General features: G+C 40.2%; 2 protein-coding genes across 3 annotated transcripts in view; one reads left to right on the forward strand and one right to left on the reverse strand.

Moving 5' to 3' along the window:
• Window positions 1-6,501, reverse strand: part of scube1 (signal peptide, CUB domain, EGF-like 1) — a 101,456-nt gene extending 94,955 nt beyond the window's left edge. The window contains exons 1-2 of one of the 2 annotated variants that reach the window (XM_055190661.2): window positions 6,282-6,501; window positions 4,493-4,615 (exon numbers count right to left, since the gene is read on the reverse strand). In XM_055190661.2, the coding sequence (XP_055046636.2) occupies window positions 4,493-4,615; window positions 6,282-6,369 (211 nt within the window). In that variant the 5' untranslated portion in view covers window positions 6,370-6,501. The remainder of the gene's footprint in view (window positions 1-4,492; window positions 4,616-6,281) is intronic. The other variant, XM_055190662.2, reaches the window with a different exon arrangement.
• Window positions 6,502-7,657: 1,156 nt separating this feature from the next.
• On the forward strand, window positions 7,658-20,866 carry samm50l (sorting and assembly machinery component 50 homolog, like). Its single transcript, XM_055189920.2, has 15 exons — window positions 7,658-7,818; window positions 8,006-8,119; window positions 8,430-8,531; window positions 8,619-8,706; window positions 14,792-14,898; window positions 15,483-15,613; window positions 15,696-15,783; window positions 15,887-16,015; window positions 16,102-16,173; window positions 16,316-16,402; window positions 16,533-16,603; window positions 16,682-16,749; window positions 16,856-17,002; window positions 17,211-17,352; window positions 19,743-20,866. The coding sequence occupies exons 1-15, from the start codon at window positions 7,798-7,800 to the stop codon at window positions 19,786-19,788; spliced, it is 1,413 nt and encodes a 470-aa protein (XP_055045895.2). The 5' UTR covers window positions 7,658-7,797; the 3' UTR covers window positions 19,789-20,866.
• Window positions 20,867-20,982: the final 116 nt, after the last annotated feature.

A 20,982-nucleotide genomic window follows, 5' to 3' on the forward strand; every position in this document is an offset into this window, starting at 1 on the left:
CACAAGACATCAGTATGTCTTTAGGAGTCGTGGGGATCACTTTAGTATTGGATATGTCTGCTTTTGAACTCTCAAAGGGGCGAAAAACAGTTTACTTGCATTGTATGAATCCCAGAGCACTGCGGTTTCTGCATAATATCTTTTTATTAAAGGGGCAATAAGTAGGATTTACCCCCATCTAGTGGTGAAATTGTATTTTGCATTCAAACGAACAGTGCTATCTAGCGCCTCGCCTTTCCAAATGCGTGTTGCAACTACGGTAGCCGTTATGTAATCGCTGATCTCCTTGTCTAGTTCAGCTAGTTCACGTGTTCTGAATGAAAACGCGTTGGTAGGCAAGTGCTTTTTGTCCCTCTCTGCTATTATAGTTTATCAATACGGCGGAACGATATGGAAGCCTGCTTGGACTTACCCGTTCAATGTAAGTAAAGTGGAGAAATTCTAAGCTTACAAAGAAAAGTCAGATCACTGGCAGAGGTCATTTGACACCAACGATGTCATGAATAAAGACATTTATTTTGATTAATAAAACACTTAAAACCCTACTTACTGTCCCTTTAATCTGCTGAAGATTAATATATTGTTCTTACCGACATGTCGGATGGCCTGAGTTAATAATCAACCATTTTTATTTATGGGTGTGCTATCCCTTTAAGTCGTGATGTAAGGAATACCGTTTTTCGCGTCCAAGCCTCCGATCACTACAATCTCAACATTTGTTTATTGAGCGCTTTTTATTCATATCACACAAAGCTATACTTTTATATACTCATCCTGTACACTTAGGGTGACCAAACGGGCCATTCTTTCCGGATGCGTCCTGTCCAGGATTTCGGGTGCGTTTTCAGGAAGTCGTATTTGTCGCCCGTCATAGAGGATTATTATTATTATTATTACAGAAAAGCAACGGTTATATTTTAAGGTAAGAATGAAACTATGATTGTATGTCTTATGTTTTTAATTGAATGCCATATGCGGTCAACAAATACAACTTCCGGAAGAAGCACCGAAATCCTGTCCAGGACGCGTCCGCGAAGAATGGCACGTATGGTCACCCTAGTACACTACATTCTCCAGGCTCACGGCACCCCGGACACCAATATTTTAATGATTCATAAAAGATGAGTCACCGTCTGGTCTTTTGGTATTTCAATATGGGGATTCAGGTTATGATTGCGATGTTTCCATAGTTTTAAAGCACAATGTGAGTGTTTATTAGTATTGTTGTTATTTGCTTTAAGCATCCGATCGAGTGTTTGGAAGCGATGGCGTGTGACATCAGACTTAACAAGCGGATTGCCTCTCTGTTTATTCCCAAGAGAAACAACAAAACAACACGATAAATCGTCTTAGCGTGTTCAATGCGGCATCCTGTGTAGACGGACAGCATGAAAACATGCGTTTAGCAAGTGTTTTCTTAATTTCCTTCAAAGGCAAACATGCAGGGCTTTAATTAGAGGGTGGGTGGATCAGTATAAAGGGGTGTTAATGAGCTTCTCGCTTCAGACAAAATAGCCCCCCCTTTCCCTTCCCAAAACACACCACATTACACTGTGGACGGAATGTCCGTTCACACTACAGACAGACAGACGGACAGCATAAGGACTTTAATAGGGGAGACGCACACATCAACGCACATACTAAGACGACACACGAACGTCTAAACCTTTTGGATTCGGCGTAACTGACAGCCTCATTGCTCTCGAACCGTAGACTGCGGTTTGAAGGTGGGAGTAAAAAGCTTCTGTAAAGTCCAGAACATTCCCCGTGTTTCCTTGGAGAAAATGAAAGATGTTGTTTTAGCCCACGCTGTCTGGCCTCGGAGTTTCGAGCGTTAGCCGAGGAGCAGTCTGGTGCGATGCCATTTCAAATCCACCTAATTCATTAATGGCATTGAGAACTGGGTTCGGGTTTCATAATAGGTAGAGAGCACATTTTCCCTCACCCTGAAACACAAGCTCAACACATGTGGGGAAAACAGCAAGATGGAGAGAAGGCGAAAATAACAATTTACACAGATGAAGAACGCGGTGTACAATAACAGGAAACAGCAGAGAAAGACTAACTCCACTGTTTCAGTGTCCATCACCTTTCAAATCCACACGTACTCGCAAACTCATTTACGCCCGTGTGTCTTGTGCCCTCAATCGCACCAGTTTGACAGTCCACCTAATGAGAATTCAGGACGAATTTGCTCAGTTTGAACACAAAATTCGGTGTTTGGTAACTAACGAATTTATTTATTTATTACAGGGCTCGTTGGAATGCTTGATTCTGATTGGCCAGTCGCAACATTTGCAACTTTGTTATTTCCAGATAACAATTGCTCAAAACTAATAACACACGGTAACCTGGATGCTGCAAATCATTTGACAGGTACAGTTTAACACACAAATTAAATATACATATGTGTTTTAATAATATATGACATTATATTCACAAATGATTAAACCAAATAGTGTGATCTTAAAACTGAAAATAAACGTGTTTTCCTCCTGGACGGTTCGCATTTGTTAAAAATTAGTTAATAAAATATTTCAAATCAATATTTAATGTTCCTTACCTTACTTAGGAGATAAATAGCCGAGTAATAAGCGGGATAATGTACAGGCAGTCAGTTGTAATAGCAAAATAATCCACTTCAGTCCCAACCGGCTGCCTATACATTATCCCTTACATAATGTTCATAAGTTCATACATACAGCGGGGTCTGAAAGACTGAGAGCGTAGAAATAAACGTTTTTACCCTGCCTGTGAAAACCAGCTAAATTAATTAGTGGAGGATTTCTTATTTTCTACAAAACCATCATGCGTAATGTAAAGAACATTATGTAAAAATATAACCTTTAATAGTGACTGAGTAAGACCATGTCAAAGATTAAAATCAATCTTTGATGCATTAGATTATGAGACTTTAGCCTGGATTTTACAGACAGGGTCACATTTTAACATTTTGAAAAATGTAACGCAAAGAAGTTACAAATTATGTACAAACACATAACACATATTGAACGGTTTCAAAGGACGCACATGCGTTGTCACGTTACACGACTGGACTGAACTTAACTACCGGTCTATGTTTGTTTAACGGTCTGGCTAGTGGTTAAACTGAACTCTGAATCAAATACCTCATCAAAAATAACAAATGTTTTGGTTTCTAAAGATGAGGGGAGACGACGATCATGGATGGAGGGAGGTTGGCAGCTAATCTGTCGTTAATATTGTATACATTATATAGTGCACATTTTACTCAGTAACGTGTCGTTTTTGATTCGCTTTAGCTATGATATAAACTAAGGTTATCTACTTGTTATTTATTTTGCTTGCTATTAGAAATAAACTACTCTTAAAGGACTCTGTTGTTGTTGATTATTTGTGCAAAGCTGTTTGTTTATGTTGTTACTGCTGAAGCTTTTGCATAAAAAGTCAGATATTCTTTCAGTAGGATGTACAAGATGTACTTTGTTAAAATCACAAATCAAACTTGTGGAGTCTGTGTCAGCTCAAGTATATGCGATTTTTCAATGTTACTGTCAAAACAACTTCTAATGATGCTCCTGTATAGCTTAGCATTGTGTTAGGAACGCAAAAGTTCATGGGTTCGAACCCAGGTAACACACATACATACTCATAAAAAATGTATACCTTGATATGCACTATAGCTTTGGATAAAAGCATCTGCTAAATGCATGAATGTAATGAAAAGTCTGTATTATATTAGAAAAAATTGCCAAATAGAAGCAAGTTCGCTTGTCCACTCAAGCTTTTTGAATCCATCTATATGTCACCTGTATACTTTATGTATAATAGCATATTACCCTGCCTGTGAAATCCAGGCTAAGGTCTCAATATCTAATGATGAGATTATGAGCATCAAAGATTGATTTTAATCATTGATTTCAATCTTTAAAATGTCAGTATTAAAGATATCAAGGTTATATTTTCACAGAATGTTCTGTACATTATGATAAAACCCAAAAATGTAGTTTCGCTGGGTTTTCCCAGACTGGGTTACATATATGCATGACAGAACACAAAGTATGTTTTAAGCATGCACAATAGATGTGTATGTCTGTGAGAGCAGTGCCATAATGTGTATTTGTGAGAAGGTGATGATGTGTAATCGCTCCAGCTGTGCGGTGCTCTCAGGCAGAAAGGCAGAGGGAGGTGTAAAGACTACAGCAGGTTTTACCCTCCAAGCACCTCTCACCTTCACAGTACACTTCCTCCAAACTAATTACGACCCACAGCAGGAGCTGAGGAACATCTGGATGACCTGCCCAGAGTTGGTGTATGTGCAGGCAAATTTTAAAAATGATAAAGGACATAAATTGAATTTCGCCTGATTACGTTTAGATTTGGGGTTGGGTATAAAAAATATCAGCGGCTATATTAAATAATAGACGCCTATAGGATGCCCTCACTAACACAGTGCAACCTCTGTGTGTGAGACAACAGAGAGTGGGTGGGAAGAAAGATCCAGCTGACCCACCTTCACAGTGCTTGCCATCTCCTTTATAACCAGTCTTGCAGATGCACTTGAAGGATTTTGGAGTGTTTTGGCACAGAGCATCAATGTGGCAGTCGTCTGTGGCTTCAGAGCATTCATCTGCATCTGTAATCACATGGAATAAGAATTAGCTGAATGCTTGTACACAAAAAGATCCCACAGGAAAGAAAAATCAAAAGAGAGCTTCTTGACACCACCGTTGCTTTTCCATTATTGTGATGGGGGTCCATATAAGAACCTGCATGTCAGGGAAGAAATCTCAAAAGTCTCCCTTTAGAAGAGATATCAATATTGTCTCAAATATGCTCAGATGCAAACATTTTTCATCAAATTATCTGGGAGCTATTTATATGACATATATATATTTTTACACTATTACTATATGTCAATAGTCAAAGCAATACCATTTACATCTAAGGGCCACATCTGAGAGAGATGTATCAATGCAAAATTAATATTCCAACAGTCTGTCTAGATAGCATTGACCCATTATATTTAATAAAGGACATTAAAAACACATAATTAAAACCTGAATAAAGCATCAATGGCATTGTAGAGTTTCAGAAACAACAGAATTTGTCATTCTGTCCAGTGTGTACCATATCAGAGACACAGTCAACCAAAAGACAACTGGATTAGATAAACCCAGACCTTAATGAAAAATCTATTTCTTCTGATAGGGGAATATGGGTGTGGCAGTGGTTTCTTTTTGTTGCTGGTAAGGGACCATGTATGAGGGTCTAATTGCTGGTTTGAAATTATGCATCTGATTTCAGAACAGTACAAAAAGGCCCATCTACACGATACAGGAGCCGGAATACTTTGAAAATAGGCAATATATTGAATCCCCCAAAAAGCCCATTAAGTGACTTTTATACAAACTCAGATATTCAGAACTTTAGATTTGAAGGCAATGAGAGAATTATTTGCTGAATGGATAATTAAATAAATTATTTCTTATTTGTAAGTTCAGGTTTATCCTAACCAGAATATTAAACTCAAGCACACAAAAAGTCGCTCAGCACCATGTGCGCAATGCGCTCCGGTGAACAAACCGCGACAGATCATTCAAACGCATGCCATACACACTGAGGGGATATAAAGTAAATAATGTATGTTTTGCTTGAGTATGTCATGAGTTTCTATCTGATAAAATCATTTCCATTAAAAAAATTAGGCTACTCGAACCCCGGAGACTTCATGCGCAACAGCCAAAACTCCAATAAACTTATTTATTTGGGGAGACAAGTTATAAATGTCCAGGTCTCTTTTTATTTCCACGAGTATGTTCAACTAAAAGAAATATATGTCATCAAATTTTCAATCATGTTAAAAAGAACCAAGACTCCCAGTTTTTATTGTATTATTGACTTTTTCCAAGCATTCATTACAGAGAGACACAATGCGTATTGATAAATGCAGAAGAGTGAGGGGTCGATAATCCTCCCAAATCGACCCCATCAAGGCGGCTCATGCTCGTACAGACCCAATAAGAGCCAATTTCTCTTCTTTGTTTTAATGCATAATGTTTTGCGCAAAATCAGACGTGCGCATTCAAAACCATTGATAAGGGCATGCAATTTACAGTTATGTCAATAATAAGCCTAGAATTTCATTGACAAACGGTGACACAAAAGGCACAAACAAACTATTTACCATTTTAAAGTGCTCCATGAAAAGCGCTCTATTGGGAATTTGCAAAATAATATTTATTCAATTCTACAATACTTATCAGTTATGTAAAGTTTTAACCCCCCAAAAAGAAGCTTACCTGCGACTCCAGCATTTCCCATGACATCGAAAGTATTTATGAGGAGGAAAAGCAAACAGACGTCCCAGGAGAAGCAGGCAGGACCCATGGTTCGAGGCTGTGAGTGAATGGAGTTCTCCAGTTGCGCGTGTCTTTGATAAGAGGAGCGTTTCTGCTGCTGCTGGCAGACAGAGCACGAGAGCTCGATGCCTCGCGACGCCTGCTGATTGGTTTGCACACATTTGAGGAGGAGATGGGAGGTGAAATGAAGGAGAGAGAGAGAGAGAGCGAGAGCGCGCGCATAGGATATACATATAGAGAATGCCTCCTTGCATTGATTGAGTTCAGACCTGACAAGAAAACGGAATATTAAATGAAATATCTGTATTTTTTTATACAGTTTATTTTAAAATGTAAAAGCATAGTGAACAATAAGCAAGAAAGGAAGAAGAATAAGCAGCCTACATTAATAATAAAGAATAAAATAAAAATCAAGTTTGGATTAAATCAAACTGAGTAAAAATGTAAGCTTTGTATTTTTTTATTTCAAGGTGTAATAAATTGCTTTTTTATTTTAAACTGTTTCACCTGTGATTAATTTCTTGATAAAATGATACACCTTTAAAGTTTCCAATGTATATAACATACTATACTTTTACGTAGCATTACAGTTCCTACGAAGAAAAAATAAATGTTTATTTTATTTTAGAAATATTTTCTCACCATAATATTGAGCCAGATAAATGCCGTAAAGTGCATTAAATTATCCAGAGTTTGGTTCTTTGTTCCATCTACATATGAAAAGCTTTGTAATAAATCAAAGAGATCAGAGATGTTATACTGGCCTCTGCTGGCCTCATAGAAGAAGGCGTTTTTAAATTAAACGATTAAGCTACTTGTGTTTACTTGTGAGTTTAGAAACAGCAAAATACCTAAAATACAACATACTAATACGTATAATAAATTGCCAATAAACTGGATGAATTAGACACACAAATCTACAGTGACTACTACATACATAGATGAACGCATTGCGCGTGTAGCCGCCTTCTATTTATTGACAAAAAATGCAACTTAAGTTATCATTAAGTATAAACTATTACAATTACCGTAGTTGGGGTTAATCCAGTTTTCAACTTTCACATTTGCCTTTTTCGGTTAGTTGTGTAACGTTAATTAGACTGTGCAAGTGTGCATCACTGCTCCATAGGTAGTCTCGTCGCACGAGGTACAGATTTTTTACAGTTATTAATAAAGAACAAAGTAACCAACTTAAAAGTAACAAAAAACTAAATAGTAACTTTAACGAAGGTAATAAAATAAAATAATGTAATAAATAAATAAATAAAGACACCGCCCACGTTGCGTGGCGTCACGCTATCATAGCCAATCATCTTACAGTTTCTCAAAGCGTCTGCGTGTCATGGCGTCCTCCTTGAAGGGGGCTGGATTCACCACTTCATAATATTTGCTATATTTTACATTCCCACGATCAGCTGCGCGTCTTGAACACATTTGAAGGATATAATTGCACAAAATGGGGACCGTGCACGCAAGGGTAATGGCTTTCTTAAAGATTCAGCCTGAAATTGGCTTAGGTTGTCTGTGACCTCTTGTGTTCAGAGTTACTGTGCTGCTTCAACACTTGTTTTTGTTTCCATACATTTGGTCAAATGCTCGATGCACAGCATATGGCATATGAGTATATATTATTTGTAAAAATGTAAATTGTCATGTTTTTGAAGAGTATGGACTCTTATCCCATGTATGGGCGAGACCTGGGCGTTAACCCAGTAGATGATATGGAGGTGATGAAGGCGGAGCAAGAAAATAAGCAGGAGATTTTAGAAAATAAAGATGTAAGTTGTTTTCTGACTCTTTCTTTTTAAGTATTATCGTCACTTTACCATGGTAAAGCCACTGAACTATTTTGTAAAGTTAACTAACATAATATGTGCACTCCTTATTTATGTGTTATCTTCATATTATTGTTGCATCTGCAGTCATGTGAAAATGTTCCTGTAGCTCAGCTGATAAAGTGCAAAGGTCATGGGTTCGAATCCCAGGAAACAGACAAACTGCTAAAAATGTATACATTAAAAGCACTGTAAATTGTTTTGTATATTTAAAAAAAAAAGACTCAAATAAACCTAAAATTGTCTCATCTAGGTTGTGGTTCAACATGTCAACATTGCAGGACTAGGCAGAACCAAAGAAGATTACTTGGGCTTTGAGATCTCAGATGTCTTCACTGCTAGGAACCTGGTGGAAGTGAGTTATGGTATCAGTCCTGGTCGTGGTGTTTTATTAGGTTTGGTTGAGTTGTTTTTAGAGAAGGTGTAAACAGTATTTCTGCAGGTGATGAAAAAATCCCATGAGGCCAGACAGAAGTTACTCCGTCTTGGCATATTTAAGGATGTAGAGGTGGTGATCGATATCTCAGAAGGTACGGCATCCTTAACATGTTTATGTCCAATTGATGCTTAATTTAAATACCAATTTTTTAAAAATCTCTTTCTGGACTGAGCTGCTGCATTTCCTCTAATGCGGCCGTCCAGCCCACAATTAATATGGAACAAAAACCGGTGGGTCCAAAGTTCAGGTTAGTTTTGTTGGCACGTAGTTTAGAGAGGATTATTTCTCCATCAGAAGACTTTGTTACGTTTGAAACTGGGTCAGATGAAAGACAATGCTGTATATTTACGTAATATTTCTGTAAGAGCAGAAAGGATTATGTGGCGTCATTTAAAGCCCCTCTGTAATCAATAAGTTTATCCCTTAAAGGGATAGTTCACCAAAAAATGAATATATTGTCATCATTTACTCACCCTCATGTTGTTCAAAACCTGTGTGAATTTCTTAATTCTCTTGAACACAAAAGAAAATATTTTTGATAAATGATGGTAAGTCCATAGTTGATGGTAACCATTGACTTCAAAAGTATTTGTTTTTCCGAGTAAGAGTGCGCCGAGGCAACACAGGCCGAGTAAGAGTGCCAAGTAAGAGTGCGCCGGGGCAACACAGGCCGAGTAAGAGTGCGCCGAGGCAACACAGGCCGAGTAAGAGTGCCAAGTAAGAGTGCGCCGGGGCAACACAGGCCGAGTAAGAGTGCCAAGTAAGAGTGCCTCGAGGCAACGCCGGCCGAGTAAGAGTGCGCCGAGGCAACACAGGCCGAGTAAGAGTGCGCCGTGGCGACACAGGCCGAGTAAGAGTGTGCCGTGGCGACACAGTCCGAGTAAGAGTGCGCCGGGGCGACACAGGCCGAGTAAGAGTGCGCCGGGGCGACACAGGCCGAGTAAGAGTGCGCCGGGGCGACACAGGCCGAGTAAGAGTGCGCCGGGGCGACACAGGCCGAGTAAGAGTGCGCCGGGGCGACACAGTCCGAGTAAGAGTGCGCCGGGGCGACACAGTCCGAGTAAGAGTGCGCCGGGGCGACACAGTCCGAGTAAGAGTGCGCCGGGGCGACACAGTCCGAGTAAGAGTGCGCCGGGGCGACACAGTCCGAGTAAGAGTGCGCCGGGGCGACACAGTCCGAGTAAGAGTGCGCCGGGGCGACACAGTCCGAGTAAGAGTGCGCCGGGGCGACACAGTCCGAGTAAGAGTGCGCCGGGGCGACACAGGCCGAGTAAGAGTGCGCCGGGGCGACACAGGCCGAGTAAGAGTGCGCCGGGGCGACACAGGCCGAGTAAGAGTGCGCCGGGGCGACACAGGCCGAGTAAGAGTGCGCCGGGGCGACACAGGCCGAGTAAGAGTGCGCCGGGGCGACACAGGCCGAGTAAGAGTGCGCCGGGGCGACACAGGCCGAGTAAGAGTGCGCCGGGGCGACACAGGCCGAGTAAGAGTGCGCCGGGGCGACACAGGCCGAGTAAGAGTGCGCCGGGGCGACACAGGCCGAGTAAGAGTGCGCCGGGGCGACACAGGCCGAGTAAGAGTGCGCCGGGGCGACACAGGCCGAGTAAGAGTGCGCCGGGGCGACACAGGCCGAGTAAGAGTGCGCCGGGGCGACACAGGCCGAGTAAGAGTGCGCCGGGGCGACACAGGCCGAGTAAGAGTGCGCCGGGGCGACACAGGCCGAGTAAGAGTGCGCCGGGGCGACACAGGCCGAGTAAGAGTGCGCCGGGGCGACACAGGCCGAGTAAGAGTGCGCCGGGGCGACACAGGCCGAGTAAGAGTTCGCCGGGGCGACACAGGCCTGCTCTGATGTGCCACTACAAATTTTCAAAAAAGATCATTGCAGCCATGCCACCAGCCCTCATGTCATTTGCACTTACATTGCAGTTCTTCTCTGCTAAGGCGTACAAGTATGTCAAGAAGACATTTAACTTGGGGTTGCCTCACCCATCCACAATATAAAAGTGGTACAGCAGCACTGCAGGAGATCCTGGGTTTAGTAATAAAGTAATCACTGATGGTTGTCTACATTCATGAACACTAAAAAGCTCCAGTTGCATATTTATTAACCCATGGAATGACTGGGTTAGAGGGGGCTACTCTTGTGTGTCAATGCATCCTAAAACTCACTGATGTGGGAGTAAGGGTGGTGCCCCTAACATTTGATGGCCCATCATCACACTTTTCCATGCTAAGGGACCTTGGGGCAGACCTGCAACCAACAAACCTGGACCCTAGTTTTCCTGATCCATCACACAAGCAACAAAAATCCATGTCATCTTGGACATCTGCCATATGCTAAATGTGGTACGTAACACCTTGGGATCCTGTGGCATCATTGTAGATTCCTGTGGAAGCATCATAAAATGGAAATACATTAAAGCTTTACATAAACTACAAAAGGATGAAGAGCTACACCTTGGGCACAAAATTAGATTGGCTCATATGGATTGGCAAATCAAAAAATGAAGGTGAACCTTGCTGGCCAGACCCTAAGCGCCAGTGTGGCAGATGCCCTTCGGTTCTGCAACACTTTGCTAGCTGTGAGCCGACTGTAAATCTATTGAGATGTTTGACCAACATTTTGACCTGATGAATTTTAAAAAACTATGGATAGAGGATTTAAAAGTCCTCTTGAGGCAAAACAATGAGACCACATTAGTGCACTGGGAGAGCCAGGAAGGATGACTTGTTGAAACAAGCAAGAAAACTGCCTTCTTTGGCTTCATGGTTGAAGTAAAAAGTTTCCAACAATTATATGATGAGTATGTATGACCACCGCCTTCCCAGTTACATTATCTGCTGACTTACAAATTTAGCCAGGATCACCTTGAGCTGTTTTTTGCTGCCATTCTATCAGCTAATGGGTTCAACAGTAATCACACAGCAAGGCAGTTTGAGTCGGCATTGAAAAGAATGATAACAAGACATGCCATCAAAGCTAGTGGCAACTGCTCCTTGCTGGATAGCACAGTGGTACTGGAGGCAACACCTTCTGATGCCCTGACATTTAGCCGAAGTGACGTCTGTCCTGAAACAGAGGAGAGCACAGGAACAAACATCCCCACAGGCCTTCCCAGCCTATCTGTTTTTAAAGAGGCTGTGGTGGAGTACATAGCTGGCTTTGTTGTCAGGACTACAATGAAGAAGATACACGGTACCACCTGCTTATCAGCACTTAGCGTAGAGAGCTCCCCCCAAGATGAGCTTAGACACACCCTAATCAACATAGGGTGCACTCACACTATCCAAACGAAACCAAGCCTGGGTGCATTTGACCCCCAAAGCCTGGTTTGTTTGACTAGTGTGATTGCACTGTAACGTGCCTGGCCGTGGTATGGTTAATCGCACCCTGGCCGGCTTGCAGATGTGGGATCGAGCACGGTTCACTTGGGGGAGTACGGACGGGGGACAATTGCGTTACAAACTTTCACATAGCATCTTTAGGTTATAAAAACAAAATTCAAATCCATAACTTGATTTTCAAAGATTTATTATGAAAACGAAATATTTTTTTCCACAAAATGCAATAAATCCATGACAGTTTTTTAAAAGAAATGCTAGAAATATATTCAATCAAATGTGCATTCATCTTTGGCATTTTATATTCATTTAGTTGAACAGCTGTACACACTGATTAAAAAAATAAACATTAATGTCATTAATAAAAACACTTACTTTGTCATATTAAGAACACTGTCATTGCTGCGGTTATACTTGACGTCGTCGCTTAGCATTTTTCACAGCGATCAGCTGTAAATTGTTTTGGTCCTGTTCGATTTTCGTTGACTTTGAGTAAAATAATGTAAAGTTTTTCATAAGATCCCCTGGGGTCAATGTGTAAGCATGATGCTGTCGGGAGAACAAGCACCCGTCTCCCGAGTGCCTCTCGCGGAAATGTTTAGATGTTGATAGCTTACGTTTCTTTCCCGTCACAGAAAAACATCACAGGTTTATCAATGCAATTAAAGTATTATTTTGTTTTGTTTGTTGATCACGAAGTACAAAGTAGATGAGGAAAACTAGGACTCTGTGTACTCAGCGCGCCGCCATTGTTTGTTTACATTGCGTGAATGGTGCGCTGTAATTTCTGGAGCGGATTTATTGCGTTCTGTATAAAAGGAGGAGTGACGTTTATCGCATTTTGGGAAAAAAGGGTGACAGAATAACACAGCGGATATTGGATTTTGCGTAAAATTAAGAATTTACTTTTAACTACTGACCTGATATGATACTGATTTTGGCAGTAACTCAAAAATGTTTATTGCGTTTTGGAACCAAACTCTTCATATATTAAAGTTACTTTACAACTTTTGCTTTACCTTTAAGGACAGCTCTTTAGTGAAGACAGACTAGCTAATGTAAGAATATATCCTTAAAGGCGGAGTCCACGATGTTTGAAAAACGCTTTGGAAAAGGAGACGGGCCGACTACCAAAACACACTTATAGCCAATCAGCAGTAAAGAGCGTGTCTACTAACCGACATCCTTGCCGGGTTGCGTATGTGTGGGGCGAGTCTATCAACAGAAGGTCCAGATTCTATTGGGGTAGGGGCGTGTTTGTTTAGGTGATTTTAAATATCGACATTGGCTTTCAAACATCGTGGACTCCGCCTTTAAATGCATTTAGTTTCTGCAGAGGCAAACAAAAAGCATTTTAGCAAACAATTTTACGTTTTGAGCCCATCCTCTTTCGTCCACATTCTGCCGGATTGCTTTTGTAGACGCGCATGTGGACGAATGTGTTCGAGCAGCCACAAGAGACCGCCTACTCTCCGCCTCTTGATTTAATTTAAGGTACCTTGCAATGACTATACAACAATAAACTGCAAACTAACCTTAGCTAACCTTTTGTTACCTCTATGTTGTAACAAGTTTCTTAATGTTACACTAAAGCACAGCCAGGGTAGAAAGACTGCCAAGTGAGACTGTAAGAAAAAACGATATGCATAACCGGTTTCTTATAGTGTAAATTGTTTGCAAGGAACTGTTAAAAATGGGTAACATTTGCTTTATTAACTGAGCTGAACTTACTAATGTTTTAGTAGTCAACTAACTATATGTCACGTAAAGTTATGTTTGGAATATCATACTACTGTGCTAAACTATAGTGGTTTAAGGGTAAAGTGGGGGGCACCTTTTTGATCTCATTGACAAAAAATATGAAGTAACCTTTTGAAACTTTTTCCTAAATGACATTAGCTCTGTCAGAAATGCAAGAAATACAAATGTCCGAATGTAGCACTACACAGCTTGCAATAGCAGTCGAGCATATAAAGTTTTAAAAGTGTATGGTACATGTTATAGTCTAGCTACATGCCATATTCTACTTATAATAAATGAATTCACCATCAGGCAGTTGCTAGTTTGTCTAACGTTAAAGCGGGCGTGTTTCGTGGTCCCATTTTTCAAACTTTAGTTTTTTTGTGTAATGTTGCTGTTAGTGCACAAATAATGCCAGCAAAATTATTAAGCTCAAAGCCAAGCGATATATTTTCTTTAACAGAATTCGCTTTTCAAGGACTACAAAGAACGGATTGGTTTGGACTACAGCCATCTACTTTAATGACGTCAATAAAACAGTTTTGACTAAACTCTGCCGACAGAAATATGTCAGTCGCCAGCTAAGCTAAGCTGCTGTCGAACCACAACACACTAAACAAGCTACACAATCAGAACTCATTACATATTACACATCCGAACTTTACTTCCGGTTTCGTTTTTTTATGGTCTTAGTAGTTGCTAAACTGATCTCTTGAACAAATGCCTCGTTAAAAAATATCAAATGTTTTGGTTTCCTAGGTAATCTATGTATTGTTGTTTTTTGCTTGTTATATAAATAAACTGCGTTTTAAAGAATTTTGTTGTTAATTATTCTTAGCGGAGTTTACCGGAAGTTACGTGCGGACCTTGACAGCCGCTTGATTATGTTGTTATTGCTGAAACCGATATAGATCAGTGGATAGGCTGCATGTTTAAGACAAAGGAAACTGAGGCAATTTCATGAAGAAAATACTCTACGGTGTCAAATAATGAATTTCCACATAGACATATAAGCAACAATAAAACTTGATTTTCACCACAGGGGGACTGTAAACACCCTATTAGTTAAACTGCAGTCTTTCTGTACTCTTGATCAGGTGCAGATGCGCTGCCAAATGGGCTTGATGTTACATTCGAGGTGACTGAGCTTAAGCGACTTACTGGCAGCTACAACACGATGGTCGGAAACAATGAAGGCAGTATGGTGAGAATCACGTTATAAGCACAGGACTTGACTTCTTATAGCATGCTGTCACACACTAATGCATTAGTTAGTTAACATCAATTGCTCTAAATTGGTTTTGTCAGTCCGTATTTAAAGGTGCAGTGTGTAATTTTCAAAAGGATCTCTTGGAAGAAATGCAAATTAATATACAAAACTATATCATCAGGGGTGTATAAAGACCTTTTTATGATGAACTGTTATGTTTTTATTACCTTAGAATGAGACGTTTTTATCTACATCCACATAGGGTCCCCTTACGTGGAAGTCGCCATTTTGTGCCGCCATGTTTCTACAGAAACCCTTAACGGACAAACTTTGTCTCCGTCGATGACATTTTTTTGGTGGTGGCTACCGTAGCTTCTCTATGCATTTCAAAAGTGAGGGAAGAGCAGTGGACTGAGCCTTTGGTTGCAATTCGCAACCTCACCACTAGATGCTGCTAAAATTTACACACTGCACCTTTAAAACTATTAAAAATATACAGTCATATACATACAGTACAGTGCGGTCTTTGCATTGCTTGCTTTGATGGTGTTATTGCATTTGTGTTTATTTATGCACAGGTGCTGGGTGTTAAGCTTCCCAACATAATTGGCAGAGGAGAGAGACTCACGTTCCAGTTCTCCTATGGCACTAAGGAAACATCTTATGGCCTCTCATTCTTTAAACCCCAGCCAGGATATTATGAGCGCAAGTAGGATTTCTGTGCACTGAAATAGTATGAAAGGTAACCGCACCTTTGTGTTGGATCTCACTGAATTCTTTGTCTTTTATAGTTTCACGCTGAATCTGTACAAAGTCACAGGCCAGTTTCCCTGGAGCTCGCTGAAGGAGACGGACAGGGGCGTTTCCACAGAGCTCAATGTAAGATAAGCACAGTAGTTATTTTAGTGCTCTCATTTTCCACTTTTAAAGCATTGAGTATACTTCATAAGCAAATGTGTTTTATTCATTATGCGTCTTTCAGTTTCCTCTATGGATGACGGATCACACTTTGAAATGGGAAGGTGTTTGGCGTGAACTCGGGTGTTTGGCTCGCAGTGCCTCATTTGCCGTGAGGGAAGAAAGCGGACACACTCTTAAATCTGCCCTTTCTGTAAGCTGTCCTCAGTAGTGTTTTGGCTCTTAAGCTTTAAGTTAATAACTGATTTCCTGAAATATCTTCTTGTCATCTCTTACTAGCACACTATGGTTATAGACACAAGAAACTCTTCCATCTTGCCCCGAAAAGGTGCCTTACTGCGGATCAATCAGGTGTGTGGATTTGATCACCAAGTGTTATCGTATTTCTTCATTCATCATTACCGTGACTTCAACACCGGTCATTGACTGGAAATGTTGGAAAGGCTTTTAGCTGTACTGTGAAGCAGTATCTGTGTTTGCTCTGTTGCTTTAGGAACTGGCAGGATACACGGGTGGCGATGCCAGCTTTCTAAAGGAGGACTTTGAGTTACAACTTAACAAACCTTTTATATGGGGTTCTGTGAGTAGCCCGGTTAACTTGTTTTGAACAATATCTATCATGATTTATCTGATAAAATAACATAATCATTGACATCTGTAGCATTTGGACATTCATTACAAGTCAATATTGTGGGTCTGATCCTATCTAGGTATTATCTGCCTCCTTGTGGGGAGGAATGATCTTTCCTCTTGGGAGTCAACCTATATCCATTGCTGACAGGTTTGTTTGTTTTGTTTGTTTAGTTTTTTCGGTTTATGTTCCTTTGGACAAATTGTGTCGCATGTTTGTTACTGGCAGGTTCTACCTGGGCGGTCCAACAAGTGTGAGAGGTTTTGGCATGTACAGTATAGGCCCTCAAAGTGAAGGTAAATGTGTATGTATGATTTCCTTACTGTTCTTACCATTTTGCTCTTTTGCATATTTTGTGCAAATGTTAACTCTCTACCTGCATGTGAACGGCCAACCGAACAGGTGATTATCTGGGTGGGGATGCGTATTGGGCTGGTGGGCTCCACCTGTACACACCCCTCCCCTTCCGCTCGACCCGCGGTGGCCTAGCTGACCTCTTCAGAACGCACTTCTTCCTTAATGCTGGAAACCTTTGCAACCTTAACTACGGTCAGTGTTTTCTCTTGCTGAAAAATTTGAAATTTACATTTATTCCATTGTAGTATTTCTTTTGATTCCATTATGAGATGATTTTTGTCCACGTGGGGATGCTATTTCTAAAAAAATTCTCCATTAAACTTAAGCTTTTGCAATTTGTCTTCAATTGAAATTCTGTTGCTGTATGTATAAACTGACATTATTCACTGTGTTTTTGAAGGAGATGGACCACGTGCACATCTACAAAAGCTAGCAGAATGTATCCGATGGTCATACGGTGCAGGAATAATTCTACGACTGGGAAACATTGCTAGGCTTGAACTCAATTACTGCTTTCCCATGAGTGTTCAAGGCGGAGATAGGTATACACTGACTCACATTAGTAACGGCTAAATTAGCTTGATATTAACATTAAAGGGGACAGAGAATGAAAATACGTTTTTACCTTGTTTACCTTAGTTGAATCACGGTAGTCTACCCGCATTCACGAACATACCAAAAGTGCTAGACATTCTGAACATCTCCATTACATGGAAATTCCTCATTTAGAAATATCCCCCAGAAAATGACCCAATCTGAACAACGGATACATATTACTCAAAAATGCATCTCACTCCCCCCATTCTCATTCAAATCCCTCCCCTTCAAAAAAATGTGCATACCTCCAGCCTCTCGCCTCCAATGGGAAGTAAATTGCAGCAGTGTTCATGAAGTTCAAGGCGAAATGTTGAGTTGCGTTAATGAGGTGTGCTCTTCTATCTGTAACATTTTGGTCTGTCCATGTTGTGAAGACGACGAAGTTTACATTCCTTTGAGTGGCAGCCAAGGCATCGAATCAGCATCAATTGCTTGCATTTCATATTGAGCACCTCACATTTGAGGTTGCCTGTTAAGCCCAAAGGGATGCCAAATAGGTGCAAAACCACATGTTTAAAATCCCCCACCCTAATATAGTCGTTCTGAGAGTGTGTGAGGAAATTTTTTATGGCACTACAGACCCAACCAAAATTTTGTTGTCTACATGTCACATCACAGAACAAGGATAAATACCCCGTTCAGTCATTCTATGTCACACTTAAGGGCACAGCGCAAGTGCACTTAAAGATTTGTTTATACTCGCGATTTGGTCCGCAACGCAAGCCTCCGCGGCTTTCACCAAACGGACGAGGCGTTTATAGTTGAAGCGCTAGCTGTTGAACTGTTTTTTTAACCACCAGGGGGCAATCAAGTCAAAAACAAACACAAAGAAGAGAATAGAAGTCGTCCGCTGGAACAACTGCTTGTAACATCAGAGCTTGATATATAAATATGAGAACATGAATAAAACAACAATCTCTTAAATATGTCTTCATTAAACATTATCATTTCATTAACGTTTTTACTAAACAAACAGTACGGACATTTTAAGGTTTGTATTTTATTCCTCGTCCAGTGGTTCATTCAATACAAATATAAGCCAAACATTCTGAATCATGTAAAATAATTATTGTTTTGAACTGCAAAGTTTCCATACTTTACTTCCAGATAGTGTCAGATGCATTGTTTTGCTTGGATTGAACAAAGAGATACGTCACAGGCTTGCCTGCTCGGACAGAATCGCCTCAAGTTCGGTCATTTTCGGATGCGGAGCCGCGCGCACAGTAACAAAAAATGCCGTGCAGACCTATATGCAAAATGGGGTCTTGCGCACCCAACACGCACGACCGCACACTCCGCGTTGACGTCATTTTTGCCATGCGCACCAACGCACCCATGCGGACGCGGCGAGTATAAACATAGCTTAAGGTGTGTCCGAATCCACTTTTGCTAGTTTAACGACTGAAAAATGGTATATGCGCCTGGCACACAGTCTGAAATGGTTGTCCCTATTCTCATAATGGGTGTGATTTGGGCATAATGTGCAATAAAAGTCTCATCTCCCATCCCCTTTGAAAGCATGTTGTGCTTACGCCATGCCAATTCTCTATTTATATGGTGGAGTTTTTAAGCAGAAAAACTGTAGGCAGAGGAAGAAGACAACCAGTTAAAAAAATTATTTATTTATTGAAATTATTATTTGTGTAATTAAAGCTTTGGTTCTCTTTAAAAGTCGTTATTTCAGTCATAGAGTATTGTACGTGTAAAATAAGCTGATAAAGTATGATGCATGATCACTGTAAAGGTTTTAATAAGAATAATTTACAAAATGCAAAAAAGTTTGTATAAGTAAAATACTTTATATTTGCAACAAACAGGAAATAAAGAATTTACAAACGTGAGACCCGTTTCAGCACTGAGACAGCGTCGTGAGTGTTTTGAAAAGTATTTCTAGCTCTCATCTTACCATATCCAGAGGTACAAAGTCAAAAGACTTCAAAAAATAGAAATCAATAGGGTAGCATTTAAAAACCATTTCAAAATAAATGCAATATTTCCAGCTACAGGTAAAGCAGCTCGTAACGCCTTCAAAAGTCCTGTACTCTGTCCTCATTTATGTCCAAGAGACACAATATTAATCTCACACCTTGTTTTCAGGCCAGCACGCCCATGGGCACAGAAATGGGCACAAATGCATTTGCTATTTAAACAACGGTGTGCTGGACGTGAAATTAACAACTGCGTCGGGGCTGAAACTAGCAAACACACTCGTGCCGCGCTTTGCGCTGCATTACGCCGAGTATATGATAGGGCCCTGTGGCTATGTTTACACGAAAACGCAATGTTTTTTCTTCACCACTAAATTACTAAAAACTGAAAATGTGTTTTCTTGCAGGATATGCGATGGTGTGCAGTTCGGTGCAGGCATCCGTTTCCTGTGAATATCTCTGCTGCTGTCCTTGTTCGGAAGCAGGGGGATTTCTTTTGTAATATTTTTGAATGTTAAACACAGGTAATAGTTTCTCATGCATGCGCACTCTAAGAATACACTTTTTTTTGTATAGAAATCGAACGGTGACAGATGTCTTTATTACGAAAAAATATTGATTTTCAGAGTTCAGAGTACACAGGTTTGCTGAGTTGGGCAAACTTGTACAGTTGTTTACAGCATGGTGAAACTGGAAAACTTTTAAAAATTAGTCACAGTCCAGCGTGGTGCAATACTCGTGCCATAGCACCCTTTTGATTTATTTATTAATATTGAGTATAGTAAATGTTGTGCAATGGAAAATAGCGTTACACTTCATAATAAGGATCTATGTATCATAATAAACAAAGACATACATGTATTTTTACTTGGACGTGAACTAGTGCTGAGTTGGGGCATGTACTGATCATAAACTAATGAAGAGTCATCATTAAGTAAGAGATGTTTTTTAGTTAATGTATTAATTAACAGTGCATTCATGTTGTAGTTAATGACGACTCTTCATTAGTTTATGATCAGTAGCCTACATGCCTTGACTCAGTATTACTTCATATTTAAGTAAGAATTCATTTAGGTATTAGTTCTTCGTGATTCATGGACCCTTATTATAAAGTGTAACTGAAAATAGCAATCCTACTTTTTTGTGATACCCACCACAAATCACACTCTGGCTACTCCTGGACACATCCACATTTTTAGATAGAATATAATAATTCATAATAATGGATTATTCAGATGTTCAAACGTTTGTTCACAATATTGCTTAAATGTTGAGTTTAATCTGTAGCCATGTGACTATAAGCACCTTTTCTGCTTTAAATATGATAATTTTGTGTTTGAATGAGTCATCATCTCTGATGCCAAACCTAGTGAATGAATCAATTTCGACTGTACTGTCCGTGAGTCGACGTTGAAGTTCCTTCATGAGTCCACCAGCAGTGCTCTTATTGTCAGGGTGATTTTTATTTTTGTCAGAACTTTATTGTAATGTAACATTGTGCACAAAAAATAAACTATTTGGTTCCCTGTTACTGTTTTAATGCTTTTTCAACTTATGTTTAAATTATATGTTTGATTTAGTTAAAAATAAGTTTTAATGCAAGTTGCCAAGCATATACTATTCTAAGAAATGTATCAGTGCAAGGAT

The sequence above is a fragment of the Misgurnus anguillicaudatus genome, chromosome 1 (assembly GCF_027580225.2).
Source record: "Misgurnus anguillicaudatus chromosome 1, ASM2758022v2, whole genome shotgun sequence".
In the NCBI taxonomy this organism is placed as follows: Eukaryota; Metazoa; Chordata; class Actinopteri; order Cypriniformes; family Cobitidae; genus Misgurnus; species Misgurnus anguillicaudatus.